Here is a 19699-nt window from a genome sequence, read left to right on the forward strand (position 1 = left end):
TAAAGCAGCCAATAGAAAAAGTAAACCTTTACTGCAAAGGTCGGAACTGCTACACTCTTAGGCTTCTGTTGTTCTGGCTAAACATTTTGTTCCTGGCAATACTTGTCTTTTTAAAATTAAACTTTCTTTTATCTAATCACAATATATTAATTTTCTTGGACCTGCACCTATTTCCTATTCCTGTCTGATTAGAATTTGTTTAGAATTTGTTTCAGGAACCAGATAGGAACAGAAATCCCTGGCTATGGCAGCTGTTGCTCCAGTTCTCCACTCACCTAGGTGCCATTCATTCCAAGCCCAATTCTGACCAGAAGTTCTTAGAAATAGTCCACTACCTCTCTTTTTATTTCTGTATTAACAGCTGGAGGACAGGATGGAATCAGGACTTTCATATAATTCCTCTCATTTCTATTTCCCCACTGATGAAAGAGAGGTCAGGACAAAGGTTATGAATGTGCCTAGAGTGATGTCTACACATCCACTTGTAACACCAGCTTTCCAGCAATTGCTTTGCTTTTTCAAACTACAATTTGCAACATTGCATACTGTTCATGTTTCTACATGTGTTTTATCCTGCATTTTATCTTTCCTTTGCACCCACAGAAGTCAGGTGAACAGATTTATTGCATGTAATAATGGAGTGCATAATACAAGCATTCAGTCTGGGACAGTGCTCAAAAGATCAGACATCAGCTGCTTACAGACTTGCTTTCACAGGAGCAGATCAGAGGTTCAGAAATCTGCAGTGAGTGACTTGCCTCCTAATCTACGGAGCACAAGTTTAAAAGAATGAGAGGTTATCTCATTGAAACATATAGAATCCTGGGGGCACTTGGCAGGGGGACGCTATTAAGCTGATTTCTGTTGTGGTAGAGACTACAACTAGGGGACACATTTTAAACATAAAAGGTCTCCCATTTTAGACAGAATGAGGACGACTTTTTTTTCTCAGGCATTCATGAGCCTTTGGAACTGTCTGCCTCACGGTGGTGGAGGTGAGGTCATTGCATCTTCTGCCATAAAGGTGTTCACTCTTGATTAACAAGGGAGCCACCACTGATGTGCAGTGACAGCAGTGTGTATCATCCACAAAATGCACCAGCAATTTACATAGCTCCTTCAAAAGCACCTTCCAAATGTACAAATTCTGTCACCTACAGGGACAATGGCAACAATTGAAAGGTACACCACGATCTGTAAATTTCCATCCAAAATCATCCTGACTTGAAACCACATAATTGTTCCCTCACTGTTGCTCTGTCACAATCATGGATCACTTGTCTTAACAGAAACATGGACCCCATGGGCTGCAGCTATTCAAAAACGCAGCCCACCAACATCTTCTCTGAGCAATAAGTGATAGTTAATAAATAGCCAGCATTACCCAATTCCCATGAACAAAAAATATAAAAGAGAAAGCTATTCAGAATCTATTTGCCTGAACCAGGTAATGTTGTCGTCCTAACTCTAATACACCATGGGATATAAATGCATCTCTGTCTCCTGTTTTATGCTACCACCAATTTAATTTCTCGTTGAATTCAATGGAATAGAAATTTATCTGGAGTGTAAAACAGAGTGCCAATTCCATATTGTCTGATTTATGCTATAACCTAAAATTGATTTTGCCTCCTTTTTATTGCATTTTTATAATTTTTACAATTTTCATTACATTTATCTTGTATTTTAACTTTAAAACAGGCAAATTTTTCAATTGTTGTATTAAATCCTTTGCATCATCTTTCAAATTCTGAAACCAATCGTAACTTTTAAAAAATTACTTTAAGAATTTGTTTCTAACAAGAAAACTATGCTTTCTTTGTATTCCATACCAGAAAATATTGTCAGGCTGACAAGATGCAGTTTTAAAACACTTGCAAACAGGTGTGGTACATGCATCATTCACAACAATCATATCAACTCAAAGCAGTTGTACTATAATAAGCATTTACTTTGGTAGCAAACTCAAAGTGAAGACCCATGCCTACCAGGGTTAAATATCACAAAAGCAAAAGACAAGTTAACTCCAGAAAAAAAAACAAATTAATGCTGATCCATGGTTTTAAATATCTTATGACTAAGAGATAGGAAAGGTTAACAATGGTGAGGAGTTTGACATTCTGTAAATGATGTATCAGTATCATAAATGTTACAATAAATTATAATTCCAGCACAGCAGCACAAGAGAAGATGATGAATGTGCAGATGAATGGAAAACAGAAGGGAAAATTCAGAGGATCTTTGCAATGAAATTGAGAAAAAATAATTGTTATTATGTGAGAAGTCTGACAATTAGAGATGAGGAAGTTGTCTTTCAGATGACAACTGCAGCCTAAGAGAAATTCAAAAAAGAAATGATAACCACCAGCACATCTATGTTTGGGAGGTACTAATAAATGTCTCAGAAGATTACAGTGCAAGATGCAGTGAAAATGTTTTGGAATGTTCCTAGCCATTTCTTACCGCGACAGCCCCAGAGGCATGCAGCATGAGTTGCAAGAGCATTAGTGGAGCAAAAACAACAAGGAGGAATGTTACTTAAGAATTAAAGCAAGCCTATATGCAAAGTTGATTGAAACTACTATTCTTTTCAAACTTTCTCCTGTAAAACAATAGATATTGTTGGTTGAAAGATGCGTAGGCATAAAGCTAATTTAGTTGTACCACCATTTGTTCCTACAAAATCTCTACGTTCATGAGATTAGGAGGCCCAGAGTTGAAATTGCTTTTCTATTAAAGAAGACTCCATGATCTTTTGCTTGTAGGATGGAGTTGTACTTGCATGAAGCACATTACATTAAATCATTTAATTTCCTGCAATGCCTTGATCATTGTTGTGTCTCCCTGCCAGGGAACATGGAATAGCAGAATTGACTGTTCAAAATAGGTTCTTCTCAAGGCTCAAATTTTGTAAGGGTTCCACACTGGTAATATAGCAAAGCCTTTTGTAAAAGTGGAAAGGTAGTTGCGATGTAGCAGTTACTGGACTAATAATCCAGAACACCACACTAATGTTCTGGGGACTGGGGTTTTAATCCCACCATGGCAGATGGTGAAACTTGAATTCAATAAAAACTGGAATTAAAAATTAGCCCAATGGTGACTGTTTAACCACTCTTGTTTATTGTAAATTCCCATTGAGTTCTCTAATATCCTTTAGGGATGAAAATCTGCTATCCTTCTCATTACTGAAATAAAACTGTTCACAACCTCTTCTGAAGAAGCACCTCTGGACCCAAAACATTCACGGTGCTTTCTATTCACAGATGTTGCCAGACCTGCTGAGTTTTTGTTTCAGATCACAACTTTGCTGAAGTGAGGTGTGGCTTTTTTAGAGTAAGTGTAAATGTTCATAAAAGATAGATAAAGTCTGTGGAACTGTCAAGCTGTCAAGTTTTTTAAAAGGCCAACCGTTTAAAATTTGAAAGGAAAGTCTGCCTGTGTCTGTAAGTGGAAAGGATCTGTTCATGAAGCTTTAATCTATGTTTGCTGACATAATCTGAAATGCTTCCACAAGCTGCCACAATGGACTCTGCTACTTTACAGTTTGATTGACAGCTCCAAAATGTTACTAAAGGATTGGTTGTATTTGCGGGATATGAATATAAATGATTAGATTTGTAAGGATTTACTACTTTGGCTTTTATAAATTGAGATGTTTGTAAACAATATCCACATGTATGTATAGCAAAGGCTGTAATATATAGATGGACATTTATTTTATTTCGTCACAGCACAGTTCCCAAACTCTACCCATGGTGTAGCTTAGGTACGTTGATTCAGAGGGTGTAAGAATAAAGTGTAGCAGGCATGGGTTGGCAAATGAGTTACAAGTTGCTAGGAGTTTGAATGTGGTATATGTTTGGCGAAAGGGTATGATGGGCCTTTGGAGATACATGGAGGCATGGATTAACATTATTTGCCACAAATGGGGCATAGAGAATGGATTGGAGAGTAAAGGGATGTGAGGAGTGGAAGCTAGAGGAGCTAATTTTTAACACATCTGGGAGAAAGTCTTAGCTGTCTGGGACAGGTCTTTTACTGAGCCACTTCAGAGCTCCCTCACCCCTGCAGCTGCCTCTGATCTGCATCTGCTGGGGGCACTGTCTCAATGCCCCCACCCCTGAATGAGGCACATACTATTTGGAGCACCTCTTTCCAAGACAAGTGCGGCAAACTGGAAAATCTCTGACATCTGTGCACCCACCTCAAGAGTGAGAATCCATACACAAAAACAGAAGTTGCTGGAAAAGCTCAGCAGGTCTGGCAGCATCTGTGGAAATAAAAATTGAGGAAGGGCCACCGGACCCGAAATTTTAACTCTGATTTTTCTCTTTGCAGATGCTGCCAGACCTGCTGAACTTCTCCAGCAACTTTTGTTTTTGTTCCTGATTTACAGCATTCACAGTTCTTTCAGTTTTTATTTAGTAAGAATCCATATTTTGCAGAATTATTCTAACCCAGTAACTGCCACCACCCCTTTCCCAGAAGCAAAGCAGATGCACAATTAAAATTACTTCCATTAATTTACCAGTCAGATTATATTTCATTTTTCTTTGTTTAAATTGGTTCCTTTATTTTGGTGGCTGAGACCTGCTTGACTAAAACAAAAAGAATATTAATACAGTCCTATCCTGTTACTAGGACCTCAATAACACTTCAACTACCATCAAAGCAGACTGACTGCTGTAGGTTGTCAAACGAGGCAAGGAAGAAATAAAAGTTCTCAAAGGTAAATTGTACACTTATTTCATGCAGCTAGGAGAAGCAAGATGTTTTTTTCAGGTCCCACAAGGAAAATATAACCTTTTTCCACCTCTTCTCCTCTCTCAACTGTAAAACTCCAACAAGTTCTTTCCCTACTTAATAATTATAGTGACTCCTGGCTATCGCCTTCTAGTCCTGTTGGCTGATGACCTTGATGTCTGTTTTGGGTGTGCAGCTATTAAATGAATTATAAACTAAACGTTGTCATTAAAAGAAACCTGAACTAAAATTAATAGCTTGGTTTGGAGAGGGGCAACAACAATGCAAAAGTACAAATAAAACCGGCTGAAAATGATAAAAGCACCTCAAATTGCAGAGATAATCTTCCTGTCACAATCTGACACATGATATCCTGGAATGTGCCTACCACTGGATAGCCCTTGATGCTCTGCAATTTTATGATTTTTCAATATGTAAATCACAATATTTTGTTTGAAGCAGGATGCTGGCTACCATTTTGGGAGAGCAATTAGTGGAACATTCAGACTCTATCTAACTTTATCCAGCAGGACGTCCGTAATTATAAAATGATTAAGACCAGGAGGAAGAGGAGTGCTCATCTGGTTTTCCATAAGAGTGATATGTGTCCCTGAAGCTCCATCTGCTACACAGCCCACAGCCCTCACCTGCCTTGAATACACAACCTTCTGAACTTGATTTTATTCATTGAATTAGAAATTCACGCCCAGTATTGAACCAATTTTTACCAAAGACCTCCAGCTTGTTACTTGTTTGATTGGTGCCCAACAGCGTGTTTCTGATGCGCTCAACCCACACTCCTCCATAAATCCCATAATTCAGAGCCCTACAGACTGCAGTGGGTGTGTATAGTTGTGAAATTTACCAAATTGAGCTACCCACCTCTAGATAACGGATCAGAAAATCCACAAAGATTTTGATTCCTCATCACTTTCCAGCTGCTGGATGCGGTATCTACATCTGGTTTACATGAAAGGAACAGAAATTTGGCTTATGTATCAGAAGTTTCCAATGGAAAATTATCTTAACGCAGTGTCAACATCAAGTTCTAAGGAACAGAAAAAGAGAAATAAGGGGGAAAAATGAAAGTAAAGATAATAAACTTGCCTTAGAATACAAGACCTTATGATTGTGACTGCTCCACATCAAACCAGTCTATTCATCAGTCCATTTTTAAAAGGTTGAATGGTAGATAAACAGGAGGCTGGAAGAACACAGCAGGCCAGGCAGCATCTGAAGAAAGGGATCCGTCAATGTTTCAGTCTTCAGTCCTGAAGAAGGGTAATACCCAAAACATCGACTGCTCCTTTCCTTCAGATGCTGCCTGGCCTGCTGCGTTCTTCCAGCCTCCTGTTTGTCTACCTTGGATTCCAGCAGCTGCAGTTTTTTATTTTGTCATTAGAAGGTTGGAAATGGTTTCAGTTTCTTTTCTATGTTTTATTTTTAAATACTCTACCAAATGGCACAATTGTTTCCTTGTCTTTTTGTATCCTTTCGGGATTATCCTGAATGTAGTAAGGCTTTTCCCAAGAAGGGTAGAGATATAAAAAATAAAACAACTTGTATTTGTTCAGCACATTTAACATAGCAAAACTTTTCAAATGACTTCAGAAAATGTAAGAAAACTAAACAGATGCCAAGCCAACAAGGCAGATTTTCCACAATTGTGTTCCTGTCACAGAGTATCATTTATGGAGAGCACTTGGCAGGAATATGACTAAAGTATTCAATAGGACTTTCTGGATTTTATTTCTATTAATATGAATGGTCAATGATGTTCAGTTTATAAAATCCTAGAACGTTTTTGTAAGCAAACAACTGAAGTGAAACAATTTCAGAATTTTGCTAGGCTGAAGGAAATGGCCACATTTATTGTCATAAACTGTATACTGTAGGCCTCTGCATTCTGTGCTTCAATGATAGTTACCTTCATTTCATTGTACACTGCTCCAAAGTATATTAGAGAGAGAAGACTATGTGCACATTCATGTTAGAATGAAATGTTAGGGCAAAATTTAACATCAGAGTCAACAAAGTAAGTGTCAGCATTGCTGTATTGAAGTGGAGGTAAGAGGGTCGGCCAGATAACAGCAATAGTCCTAGAAGGAGAGTATGTGTAAAGACCTGTTAGAAAAGCCCACTGAATTTATTCTCCTATTATGAGCTGTCATTTAATTGATATACAGTATTCTACAAATCATACATTGAAAAAATGTTATTCATTTAATTTCATTTTCAGGATGTCTTTTGTTTTAAGAGATAAAAATGAGACAAAATCAATTAGCTTAGGAAGACTATATTGCGCTGAATAGATGGAACCGTATGCTCTGGAGCTAAGCTATCATTTGGTGCAAGAAACTGGCAAGCTACAACTTTGGCCTTTTCTACTGATACGTTGATCTGAGACACATCTTAGTCACATTAAAAATTGCAGGCATTGATAGCAGGTACACAGTGGAGTTCACTAAGAACTGAACAAATTGAAGCAAAGCAAGGTAATCCAGTAAGCCCAAATAAATGAGCCATCGGGAAATTGTCAATAAGGTCAGGATAGTGAAGGCAATCAAAGGTATTTCTTCCTGGAAAATCAAATTGCAAGGGTGTTTCTGCTCCAAACTACAGTATCTGTCAGCTGCAGGAGTAACCATTTGTTAAGCTGCTGCCCTAGTATTTGAAGAATGCAATTTCCCCCTTTTATCTTGGGTCAACGAAGTCTAGATTTTTTTAATGAGCTCATTTATCCTCTTTAAATCATGCTTATTTCTGACATTTCATTTAGAAAACGCGCATTCTGCTGACATGAACTCAGCAAAGATTTTTAAGTTACGAAATTTTTAGTGGTGAGTCATTTGATCCTGCTCCTATTTGATGTCTCCAACTCCATACATGGGGTAAATTCTTATCTTCAACACATATTCCATTAGCGTGATGAAGTGCATCATTCATCTTTATAGATCCTGCTCCTCCCGGCTCCAAATGTTTATTTTATTGATCCACTCGATCAGATTCTTTCATGTGCAGTGAAAGTGAAAATGTAATCCTACTTATCTCAGGGTCATTATCCCAAGAAAAAATATGTTTAAATGAAAGTGTATAAAGAACATTTATTCATATTATTATAAAAGTATCAAAATTCTTATTTATTTTCTAAGACCTAGAAATAGTTTAGAATTATATCCTGTACAATCTGCACATTACTGCCAAGTCATTTTTATGTCATACTCCATTAAATGCAGTGTCATGTTTTTAGTTGTTCCCTTGAGACTTTTCCAGGATGTTGGTCTGAGTTACAAACCTTATTAGAAGTTCCAAGCATAATTCATCTCTAATGTAATAGGATTGGGTTAAAAGGGAATTAAATGTATTCCATACATATTTTATTGCATTCCTTTGGTATAGAACCTCAAATTGCCGTAAATATTTGGCTCTTTAAGCAGTGGTACGCAGTGCCCTGATCTAGATCAATGGGAAGGTCTAAAATTTTATGCAATATTGGTGTATGTGATAGAAGCGTGGAAATCATTGACATCACAATCCACTTTTTTCAATTTTCTTGGAATATCACGACTTACATTGTTGGGCTCCATTGGAACGACATGTAATGAAAGCTGTAAGTCAGGGATCCTTATGTCAAGCTGATTTATTTACAGCTACCCTTGTTTCAAAATGCTCATTTTATGTACTGCAGGATTGATTACATCTCCTATAATATTCCTATCTTCTCTCCTGGAATTGTACTTAATTCTGGGGTTCAGTCAATGGGATATCGCTTTAGCTATTTTTTCTGCTTTGTTATCTTCCCCAGTTCATTGGCATTCCATGGTCTTTTCCCTGATGGAGGAATGGCCTGATACTAGGATCAGCTACATTGGCAGCACAAACAGTGAAAGGCAGCTTCTGTACAGTCGGATTGTGAGGCACATATTACCCGGGTTCAGGTGGATTAATATCTTGCAGACCCTCGTCTAGGACCCTCTTCCCTCTTTGTGCCATAGATGTTAATGTTTGAAGAGCTTGAGGTGGGAAGAGGGCTGTTAACAGCTTAAAAGTATCTGATGTACTGGTGGAGTAGTGTTGCTAATTGTGGTTGGAGGGATTCGTAGCTGCATAGATTCATGCAGTGTCTGTCTGATTTCTGAACATGAGAGATTGGATTATGTGATGTAGATCACATGGCCTCAATAAATAGTGTTCAAATTAACTTACGAAGATTTGGTGCTGTGTAGTTGAGAATATTTTGTACAAACAGTGACTTTGTAAAAAGTGCCAAAGACCAAGAAGTGACTAAACACGTGAAGAGGACAAACTAAGAATCAACAAAAGGGAAAAACTTTTTCTCCAGTGCTCTGTCTCTCAAGTCCTTCTATCGAGCTCAACAATTTGAGATTCACACATCACCAACCTTTCCAAATTCAGGTCACCTTATTTTGATTTTAATAGATCTCAATTCCAGATTTGTACTTTTCTCTGCCTCACCCAGGATACCCCTTACCTCACCCCCACGCCCCCCCCAACCTCGCCTCGCTGCCACCCGCCCCCCGAGACTGATCGATTCTAGGTTTTATGCAATGGAGATCCCTTTACCCAGAATCAACAGTGTCCGAAAAACCTCTTTATCCCTGTGACTGAATCATAACATATTTATAAGACAGAAGGAGGCCAACAGATCCATCATCTTTGTATCAGAGATATTAGGAACTGCAGATGCTGGAGAATCTGAGATAACACGGTGTAGAGCTGGATGAACACAGCAGGCCAAGCAGCATCATTGGAGCAGGAAGGCTGGCGTTTCGGGCCTAGACCCTTATTCAGAAATGGGGAAGGGGAACGGGGTTCTGAAATAAATAGGGAGAGAGGGGGAGGCAGATAGAAGATGGATAGAGGAGAAAATAGGTGGAGAGGAGACAGACAGGTCAAAGAGGTGGGGATGGAGCCACTAAAGGTGAGTGTAGGTGGGGAGGTAGGGAGGAGATAGGTCAGTCCAGGGAGGACGGACAGGTCAAGGGGGCGGGATGAGGTTAGTAGGTAGGAGATGGGTGTGGGGCTTGAGGTGGGAGGAGGGGATAGGTGGGAGGAAGGACAGGTTAGGGAGGCGGGGACGAGCTGGGCTGGTTTTGGGATGCGGTAGGAAGAGAGGAGATTTTGAAGCTTGTGAAATCCACATTGATACCATTGGGCTGCAGGGTTCCCAAGTAGAATATGAGTTGCTGTTCCTGCAACCTTCGGGTGACAGCATTGTGGCACTGCAAGAGGCGGCATTTCAAGCCCACTGACTCCCACAGCTACCTAGAATACACCTCCTCCCACCCACCTTCCTGCAAAAATGCCATCCCCTATTCCCAATTCCTTTGCCTCCGCCGCATCTGCTCCCAGGATGAGCTATTCCACTCCCGTACATCTCAGATGTCCTCGTTTTTCAAGGACCGCAACAACCACCCTCAGTGGTCGAAAACGCCCTCGACCGTGTCTCCCGCATTTCCCGCAACTCATCCCTCACACCCCGTCCCCGCAATAACAACCAAAAAAGAATCTACCTCGTCCTCACGTACCACCCCACCAACCTCCAGATCCAACACATCATCCTCCAACACTTCCGCCATCTGCAATCCGACCCTATCGCCAAAGACATTTTTCCCTCCCCACCCTAATCTGCTTTCTGGAGGGACCACTCTCTCCGTGACTCCCTTGTCCGCTCCACGCTCCCCTCCAGCCCCACCACACCGGGCACTTTTCCCTGCAACTGCAGGAAGTGCTACACCTGCCCCCACACCTCCCCCCTCACCCCCATCCCAGGCCCCAAGAAGACTTTCCACATCAAGCAGATGTTCACCTGCACATCTGCCAATGTGGTATACTGCATCCGCTGTTCCCGTTGTGGCCTTCTCTACATCGGGGAAACCAAGCAGGGGCTTGGGGACCGTTTTGCAGAACACCTACGCTCAGTTCGCAATAAACAACTGCACCTCCCAGTCGCGAACCATGTCAACTCCCCCTCCCATTCCTCAGACGACATGTCCATCCTGGGCCTCCTGCAGTGCCACAACGATGCCACCCGAAGGTTGCAAGAACAGCAACTCGTATTCCGCTTGGGAACCCTGCAGCCCAATGGTATCAATGTGGATTTCACAAGCTTCAAAATCTCCCCTCCCCCTACCACATCCCAAAACCAGCCCAGCTCGTCCCCGCCTCCCTAACCTGTTCTTCCTCCCACCTATCCCCTCCTCCCACCTCAAGCTCCACACCCATCTCCTACCTACTAACCTCATCCCGCCCCCTTGACCTGTCCGTCCTCCCTGGACTGACCTATCTCCTCCCTACCTCCCCACCTACACTCACCTTTACTGGCTCCATTCCCGCCTCTTTGGCCTGTCTGTCTCCTCTCCGCCTATCTTCTCCTCTATCCATCTTCTATCCGCCTCCCCCTCTCTCCCTATTTATTTCAGAACCTCCTTCCCCTCCCCCATTTCTGAAGAAGGGTCTAGGCCCAAAACATCAGCCTTCCTGCTCCTATGATGCTGCTTGGCCTGCTGTGTTCATCCAGCTCTACACCGTGTTATCTCCATCATCTTTTTGTCTGTTCTCTGCAAGAGTGTTTCAGTTAGTTTGAATTTCCTACCCTTTTCTGTAGCCCTGCAAATATTATCTCTTCAGAATATTATCCTGTACCATTTTGAAAGCCACAATAGAATTTACTTCCACCACTGTCTCAGGTAGTACGTTTCAGGTCTTATCTACTCACTGCATAAAAAAAATTTTCCTTGTGTCACCTTTGGTTCTTCTGCTAATCACCTTAAATCAGTGTTCTCTGACTCACTATCTCTATTGATGGTCAGATAATCTACCAAACTACTCTCCAAACTATTCTTGATTTTGAACCTGTCAATTAAAGTCCCCTTATAACCTCATTTACTCAAAAGACAAAATCCCAATTTCTGCAATCTGTCTGCCTCATTCATGGAACCATTCTTGTAAATCTTTTCTACTCCCCTCCTAAAACCTTTCCATTTTCTCTAGGGTGCAGTGTTAGAATTGAACACACTACTCCAGTCAATGATGAACTAATGTTTTTCACAAGTTTATCATAACTTCTCATCGACATTTGATCCACTTATCCCACCTCATTTTCCAATGCTGCCTCATTCCTTGTTGAGTCAGGAACACAGTGATATAGAGAATTCTCCTGAACAAACTTCACAATCTCTCCACTCTCTCTGCCTTTAACATGATTACAATGCAAGTTTACATTAGGAAAATGAAAGCCCATTATAACTACTCGATAATTTTAACACCTCTCTATAATCTTCATGTAAATTTCTTCCTCAGTTTTTTTCCCACTAGATGGGGGGCTATAAAACTCATCCAGTAGTGTAATGATACTTCTAGTGTTTCTTTTCTCTAACTAAACAGATTCCTTCACTTTGTCAATATTGCTACTTATCCATTCTTTTCTCCCTAATCTTTGCTGAATATTATGTATTCAGGAACATTAATTACTCAGTTTTGCCAATCATCTTGTCACCATAAATCATATTGCCACATGGCGATCTGCACCTGCAGCTCACCAACTACATTGACCATGTTTTGTGCATTCACATGCATGCACGGTAAAACTAATATAGAATTTATTGAATTCCATCTTCCTCTAATCCCACTTAGTAACTTGCTATTTCTGAATCTAATTGTATGGAGTCTATAGTTTCCATTTTATAGGATCCCCTCCAAATTCCTTGTGTCCCTTGTTTTTCCTGTCTGTTACATCTTGATTCCCACCCCTCAGCCAAGATAATTTAAACTTTCTCCAATTGTACCAGCAAACCATCCTATAAAGATATTGGTTTACGTATCTCTCTTGTACATCTCACCAGCCACACATCTATCTGATCTGTCTAATTTCTATACTCATCAGTATTTGGTACCACGTGTAGTCACGGGTTTCCCAAGTTCCTAAACTCTGCCTTCAGGACTTCATCCCTACTTTTGCCTGTGTAGTTGATACCTATATGGACCATATCTCTCCCTGCCATCCCCTGTACAACTAAACCAGCAGTGGTGTCATGAACTTAGTTTTGACTGCAGACCCCAGTGGAACCATCACTCTTGGCAGTATTCTGAACCAGAAGCTCTTACACTACCTTCCTGGTCCTCCTTGATTATAGGCTGGTCACCCCCTCTATCTGCGCAACTTTAAGCTGCCATTTGATCACACTCAAGAGTCACCTCTATTGTTGTAGCCTGGAGTCATGTGCAGGCCAGACCAGGTAAGTACGTCAGACTTCCTTCTGTTAAAAAGATTAGTGAATTGCATGTTTTTTTTAAATAATTGACACATGTAGTCACACTTACACTGGCTTTTTATTGATTTTAAATTTCACTATTTGCCATAGTGGGATTTGAACCCATGCCCCCAACAATATTAACCTGGATCTCTGGTTTATTTGTCTATTGACATTATCACTGGGCCACCACCTCCCCTAGATTCACAACTTTCAGCTTTGTGGATGCACCACAGCAACGCCAGTAGCTGCTCATGCTGTACAAAACTGGAACTGACAACATCCATTACTTATCGAGGAATTGAAAGGTTCCCTTATGGAATAGTGTTAAAGTGAACTGAGGTGCCCTGCCATCACTTTATTTATTTGATGATTTGCTGATTTAACAGAAATAAACTGAAGACTTAATCACTGGACATGTGAAAATCAGCTGATACCCTTGTGCTGAGTTCCTTTTGTTTTATAGAAAATTAATTTAAATACAACTTAAGACTTTCTTAGACTGAAGTCTACTTCAATGTAGCCAAATTAAAAACCTTAAAAACCTACTCAGCAAATAACTAACTTGCTTAATTTAATCTACAGGACTTGCATACAGAAAAAAAGGATAACATTGCCCATCAATCTGAAGCTCTGTGACATTACTCTTTGAGTGTTTTTCTCTGGATATTTGCTGTCTGCTCCTAACGCTGCTGCTACTACTCAGCTCCATACTCTGTATCTGGGTCCTGTCTCCCATTCTATTTATTACTGAGGCTGCCAAGCTACTCTGCGTCCTATATCTGGGGCCCTGAACATAATCTACTTGTTGCTGCTACCACCACTGCTCACATTGCGGCTGTTCAGCTCCTGCGCTCTGTACCTGGCGCCCTGTCTCCTGCTGTGTTTATTGCTGCTGCCATCACTCCTTCTATTGCTGCTGATGCTGCTCAACTCTGCACCTGATGGAGCTGTTCATGGTTTCAATCCCAGAGAGGACGGGGTTTTATTGTTGGTAATGCAAATTGAATAAAGAAATCTCCCTTATAAAATGTTGCTTTCTTTTCCTCATTCTGTCTTGCACTTACTAGGTGTCCTGCAATTTATGTAATAAGCAGAGTTAGGTTGTCCATGATTCAAAATTTGCAAGTAATTGTACCATTTTTTTCTACTACATGTAAATGATTTAGAACAATCAGTAAGCATTTATTTTTTACAGATGACTGTTTCTCGGTGTGTCCATTTGTACAGATTTAGCTGTAAGCGCTGCAACAGAAGTATGAGATACCTGTTATATTTTATATTTCAGTTAATACCACACTTACCTCTAAATTGAATGTTAACACTGCAGTGTTCAGTGGGTAACTACCAAGATGTTGGAAGTGCTGTACTTAGTCTCTGGCATTAACAGTGGATCCAATCTACCTGTTTAGTTGAATGGTAAAATCCCATGGCATTATTCCAAGAACAGAGGGTTGGTCAACTTTCCTTTTTCAATTAACACCACCAGAGGCATGCGACTGCTTAATCTCATTGCCATTTATTTGATCTTTGGGTACAAAAATGGCTGCTATGGTTACTCAAAAATAAATTGCTGCATTTCAAAGTAATTCATTGTACGCAAAATGTGTTAAGCCATTATGAAACACTTTCCGATTGTACATGCCTCCAAACCCCAACAGAGCACAACTGCAGCCACATTGATAAGCCATGAAAGAGCAAATAATTGGCCTGGTCAAACTATGCTTTAGATACTTTGAAGTTTTTATAAGGCACCCCAGAGAAAGTAAAATAATCTTGATGTGCTGTATGTTGTGCAACATTTCCTTCAACACATGCATCACCAGAAGTGATTGAAGACCAGGAAGAAATTATGCTGGAGGAAATAAGTCAATCATAGGGTATTGAACTACAATGGGATTAATCAATAAATCCCCTATAGTTATCTGCATTTGGTCTCCTAGTGCATTTAAGGTAATCATCATCATATAATGGAATGTGAGTCCAAGGACCTCAACTGCACAATGAGAGTGTTCATGAAATACCTCACCTCCAGGTATACTCTATGCCATTAACAGCTTCGCTACATATGCCGTGGGTGTTATTGTTTGTTCATTAACAAAATACAGAGCATAACACCACTAATGTTCAAGATAATAGAACGATATCCAGGTTATTGGGCTGGATTATATCAAGTGGATGAACTGCTTTCACCCCTGCAGACCCTTTAGGGACACATCTACCATTGCTTGGCTAGCTCAGTGCATTCAGTTTTTTCACATAACAGCCCTTTCATTAGTATGTCAGGATTTCCCTCTATCTCCATGGGGAAGCCTCAGCGAGATGCCAGCTAATTGGAAGCCAACAGCTTTGTGTCACACCAGGACCAGTGGCCACTGTTAGTGATTGTAGATCCAGGAGGCAGAAAACCATGAATATCCCTAAGTCCACATAAGTTTGCAACCACACCAAGGCTGGGTTAAGAGACAACTGTGAGAAGGTCAGAGGATATGTGTTAACTTCAAAAGAACACTGCATGTAAACAGAATTCAAATCCACATTTTTATGTCAGTGCTTTATTTCAGTTGGCCACACTTTATACAACTCACACAACCACTGATTACTAGCTCGCCATATTTATACATCGAGTTCAAACCTTGTTAACTTCTAATTAATATATCCCTTGCCTGTTCCCTTGTTCCATTAGGCTTCAGGCATTCCTTCAGACCATATTAAATTGTCAAACATATTGGATTGGACAGAGGTAGGCTAGAAGTGGAGAGGCAAAAATGTGGGTTTAAGACTTCCAGTTGTCATAGGAACCAAGAGGGAGATGACCCCTTTCGCTAACTAACAGTCTGTAGGGTTACATTTGCCAAGCTCCATGTTAGGTGCAGGCCTCTCCTTCAGCCCATTAAATACAAACAGCAGCAAGACTAATTGCCCACTTTAGGGCCTCTGTTGAGACAAACGTTGGCAGCCAACTCAATGCCTCCTTCAATTCCCATAAAAATGTGATGGTGAGGACAGGAGGGCCAATGTTGGTTCAGTGCTGAATGGAACATTTCCTTAATTTGTGGATCCCTCCATTTTCCAGTCTGTGAGTGCTCATAAAATTCAGCCCCTGGATACCACCAGAATACTCAAATCACCTTCCAGAACGTGCTCCACAGAGTCAAGATAAATGTTTCTGGTTATTGGGAATCCTCTAGTTAGAACTCATTTACTTAAAAGCTAGTTTTTGCAGTTATAATGCTGATATGTGACCCACTAAAAATTTCTGATTGGTTTCACTCTGCATTTTTCTGATCAACTATTCCCCATTTGCCACTAGTATTGAATTCACTTGCTGAGGATTACCTTTGGATAGTCACTAATCATGCAGAATCAACCTGTCTGTGTGTGACAGAAGTTTCGGAACAAGGGAGGAATTTCTTTTTTCATGGTTTCTCAACTTTTTGTTAAGAGAGTAAATTGAAATCTGTTTTCAGTTTATGTTAACTTTCTTGTGATCAGATGAAATTTATGCTGAATTCTGCAGTGATTCTGTGTCACTGTTTGGTGAGAAGATTGTAAACCAACTTGCAATTGAGATGTCATTTTTCTGTAAAAGTTACAAACCAGCAGCTTGATATCATCCTGGAGCTTCCATTTGCCCAATAGCCCAATCTACAGTTGGCATACTGATCATTTCCAGAAGTGGTTGCTCATCATGTATACAAGATCTACACTGGGATTGTATTGCAACAGCCATCCCACGAGGAAATGTCACTTTTTCCTGCAAAGATGAAAACCAAAGTAATTATAATTAACATAAGTGTATCTGTCATTGTGTGTGATCCAGTACTATCTTGGTAAGCTTGCTAGCTAAACTCGTCCCACCACAACCCAAATGTTGTTCCTCACTCAGCGATAGTAGGAACTGCCAATGCTGGAGTTAGAGATAACACAGTGTGGAGCTGGAGGAACACAGCAGGCCAGGCAGCATCAGAGGAGCAGGAAAGCTGACGATTCGGGTCTGGACCCTTCCCTTCCCCCATTTCTGAAGAACAGTCCCGACCCAAAACGTCAGCTTTCCTGCTCCTCTGATGCTGCCTGACCTGTTGTGGTCATCCAGCTCTACACCTTGTTATCCCAAATGTTATTCCTCTGGTTCTTACAGCATTTGTAGTTGCTCAAGTTTGCTTGTATATTATTTGTAGCATCCTTTTAATGCTCAGACGTGTGCACTGAGAAAATTCTATTTTATTTTCACAGCATGCCTTTGTCTATCATTTTAGTACTTGGTTATGTTAAAGAGGATTAACTATGGTCAAAGTACCATTATACTTACCTGTATGTTTCATGTGCTTTTATACGTAATGATATGTCATTACAGACAATATCATAAATTCCTTGCAAATTTGTCAAACTGCAATGATTAAATGACATACATTCATTGTATTTGTGGTCAATCTCTCTGGTAAATCTAGTAAAATTTGCCTGGTAAATCCACTTTCAGTTACTTGTTCTTCAGCCGAAAACAAAAAAAGGACCTTGTCACGCTAAATCCGTTAATGAGTTATCTAAAGTAATTTTCCATACTATTCAGCTGGATTGAAGATAATGCGCATCTCATGTTATTTAAAGTGCTTGATAATTCAATAATAAATGGTTCAATATCATTTAAAGCAAGTGCATTTTATCACCATCTCCTCTGAATGCACTGTAAAGAAGTACACGTCACCAAAAATATTATGAAAAACAATCAGCACAAAAATGCTTATCCGTTCTTATGCTAAAATTGGAATTTCTATCTTCAAGTATTTTGTTTCCAGTTCACCAGAACAGAATGTTGTTGTCTATTCAGCACAATGAAAGCCAGGAAGTACACACCAGAACATGGCACAAAATTGATTTATAACATCACATAAACAACATTTTTGCAAGAATCTATTATCTTATGAAATTGCCACAAACCTAGCTAACATCGCTGTTTGAATACGTTTCCATCTAGATATCTACAGGTTGGAATTTTACATTGAAACCCAGGCACAGTAGGAGTTAAAATAGATCATCTAATTTCTTTCCCCACTTTTCCCCAAGACACCTTATTGGATCAAACAGAAATCACCTACATTTATACCAGTTGGGACTGTTATGTCATGAATGATGAAGAAGATGGCTTATGGTGTATTCCTAATGTTTGAAATCCATTTTAACAGAGGGACAGGATGCCCTCCGTCATTACAGGAGAATGGTCCCACAGACAGCAGGCCCACCTGCTCCTGGAATACTGAAAATCTGTTGAAAAGGAAGAAAAACATCTCTCCTCATTTCTGAGATAACAAGGTGTAGAGCTGGATGAGCACAGCAGGCCAAGCAGCAGCAGAGGAGCAGGAAAGCTGACGTTTCTGAAGAAGGATCCAGACCCGAAACACCAGCTTTCCTGCTCCTATGATGCTGCTTGGCCTGCTGTGTTCATCCAGCCCTGCACCTTGTTATCTCAGATTCTCCAGCATCAGCAGTTCCTGCTATCTCTCTCCTCATTTCTGCTGCTTTCAAACATTCTATATACATTAGTATAATGATTACTGAATACAGTGTTATTAATCACTTTGTGTGGATGATGAGGTCCAGGTTAATCATTTTATTTTAAACATGCTAAAATAATCATTGTTAGATGATTCTAATAAGAATAAGGCGGAATTTATGTGGCACCGGTAAAGTTGATATGTCATGGGTCAAAGTCATGTGACACCTTAGCATATCAAAGAAGCATGGTTCTTTCCATTGGGTCTTTACCTGGATGATCTGTGTGGCTCTAAACTGCAGGTGAGTAATCAGTCAGTTTCAAACTTCTTATCTCAATGAAGGGGAAATGGAAACTCATTCATTAACTTGTAAATCTAATCCCATTGGAACACTTTTGGTTAGCTCTTAGGTTCTGTGCACATCACAATGCCAATAATGAGGACAATTCTTTTGAACCTCTGCATGTGTATTTACAGGCTTCCGGAATTTGCACATAGATGATCAAATGACTCTCATTCAATATTCTTGGATGGGCCTGATGGTATTTGCAATGGGATGGCGGTCATATAAACACGTCAAAGGAAAAATGCTGTACTTTGCTCCAGATCTGATTTTCAATGAGTGAGTAGATCCACTCTTACATTTAATAAAAATAACAATGTAATGTTTATCATGATGCTAGATGTTTATTTTTGTAAAGGTTACACAATAGCTTGTTGTTACAGGAACATGTGTGTATTATGTAGAGGTCCAACGTTGCTTCTGTTCCTGAAATCGTCATTTAAATTATTTGACTACGCTTTCAGCTCGCATTGATCCAAGCACTTGCAGCCCTATTGAATTGTGGATAAATAATCAACAAGGGATGCTGAAAAAGATCAATGGATGCTGTCACACAAGAGAATGTGTCTGGATAGCAGGACTAAACTACTTCAGAAATGTTGAAAACCATTTTGAAAAACATGTTACTTTTTCCTGAGGCTATATGGGGGTAAAGAAGAGGTGACAGAAAGGTAGGAGAAAGCAAACCTAATTTAGAGGGTGAAACAGAATCTGTGGGCAATTAGTAAAGCACTCATCATCAACATTCTGGCTTAATGTTGGAGAAAATAGGTGTGATACTATCTAGGATAACAAGGTGTAGAGCTGGAACATTAAGCCAGAATGTTGATGATGAGTGCTTTACT

General features: G+C 40.1%; 1 protein-coding gene across 4 annotated transcripts in view; it reads left to right on the plus strand.

The window, feature by feature from the left end:
• Positions 1-19699, plus strand: part of LOC109911177 (progesterone receptor-like) — a 292961-nt gene that overhangs the window by 193528 nt on the left and 79734 nt on the right. For all 4 annotated transcript variants that reach the window (XM_048598029.1, XM_048598031.1, XM_048598030.1 and 1 more), the window contains exon 6: positions 18989-19133. In XM_048598029.1, coding sequence (XP_048453986.1) covers positions 18989-19133 — 145 coding nt within the window. The remainder of the gene's footprint in view (positions 1-18988; positions 19134-19699) is intronic.

This window comes from Rhincodon typus, chromosome 6 (assembly GCF_021869965.1).
Source record: "Rhincodon typus isolate 14 chromosome 6, sRhiTyp1.1, whole genome shotgun sequence".
NCBI classification, from domain to species: Eukaryota; Metazoa; Chordata; class Chondrichthyes; order Orectolobiformes; family Rhincodontidae; genus Rhincodon; species Rhincodon typus.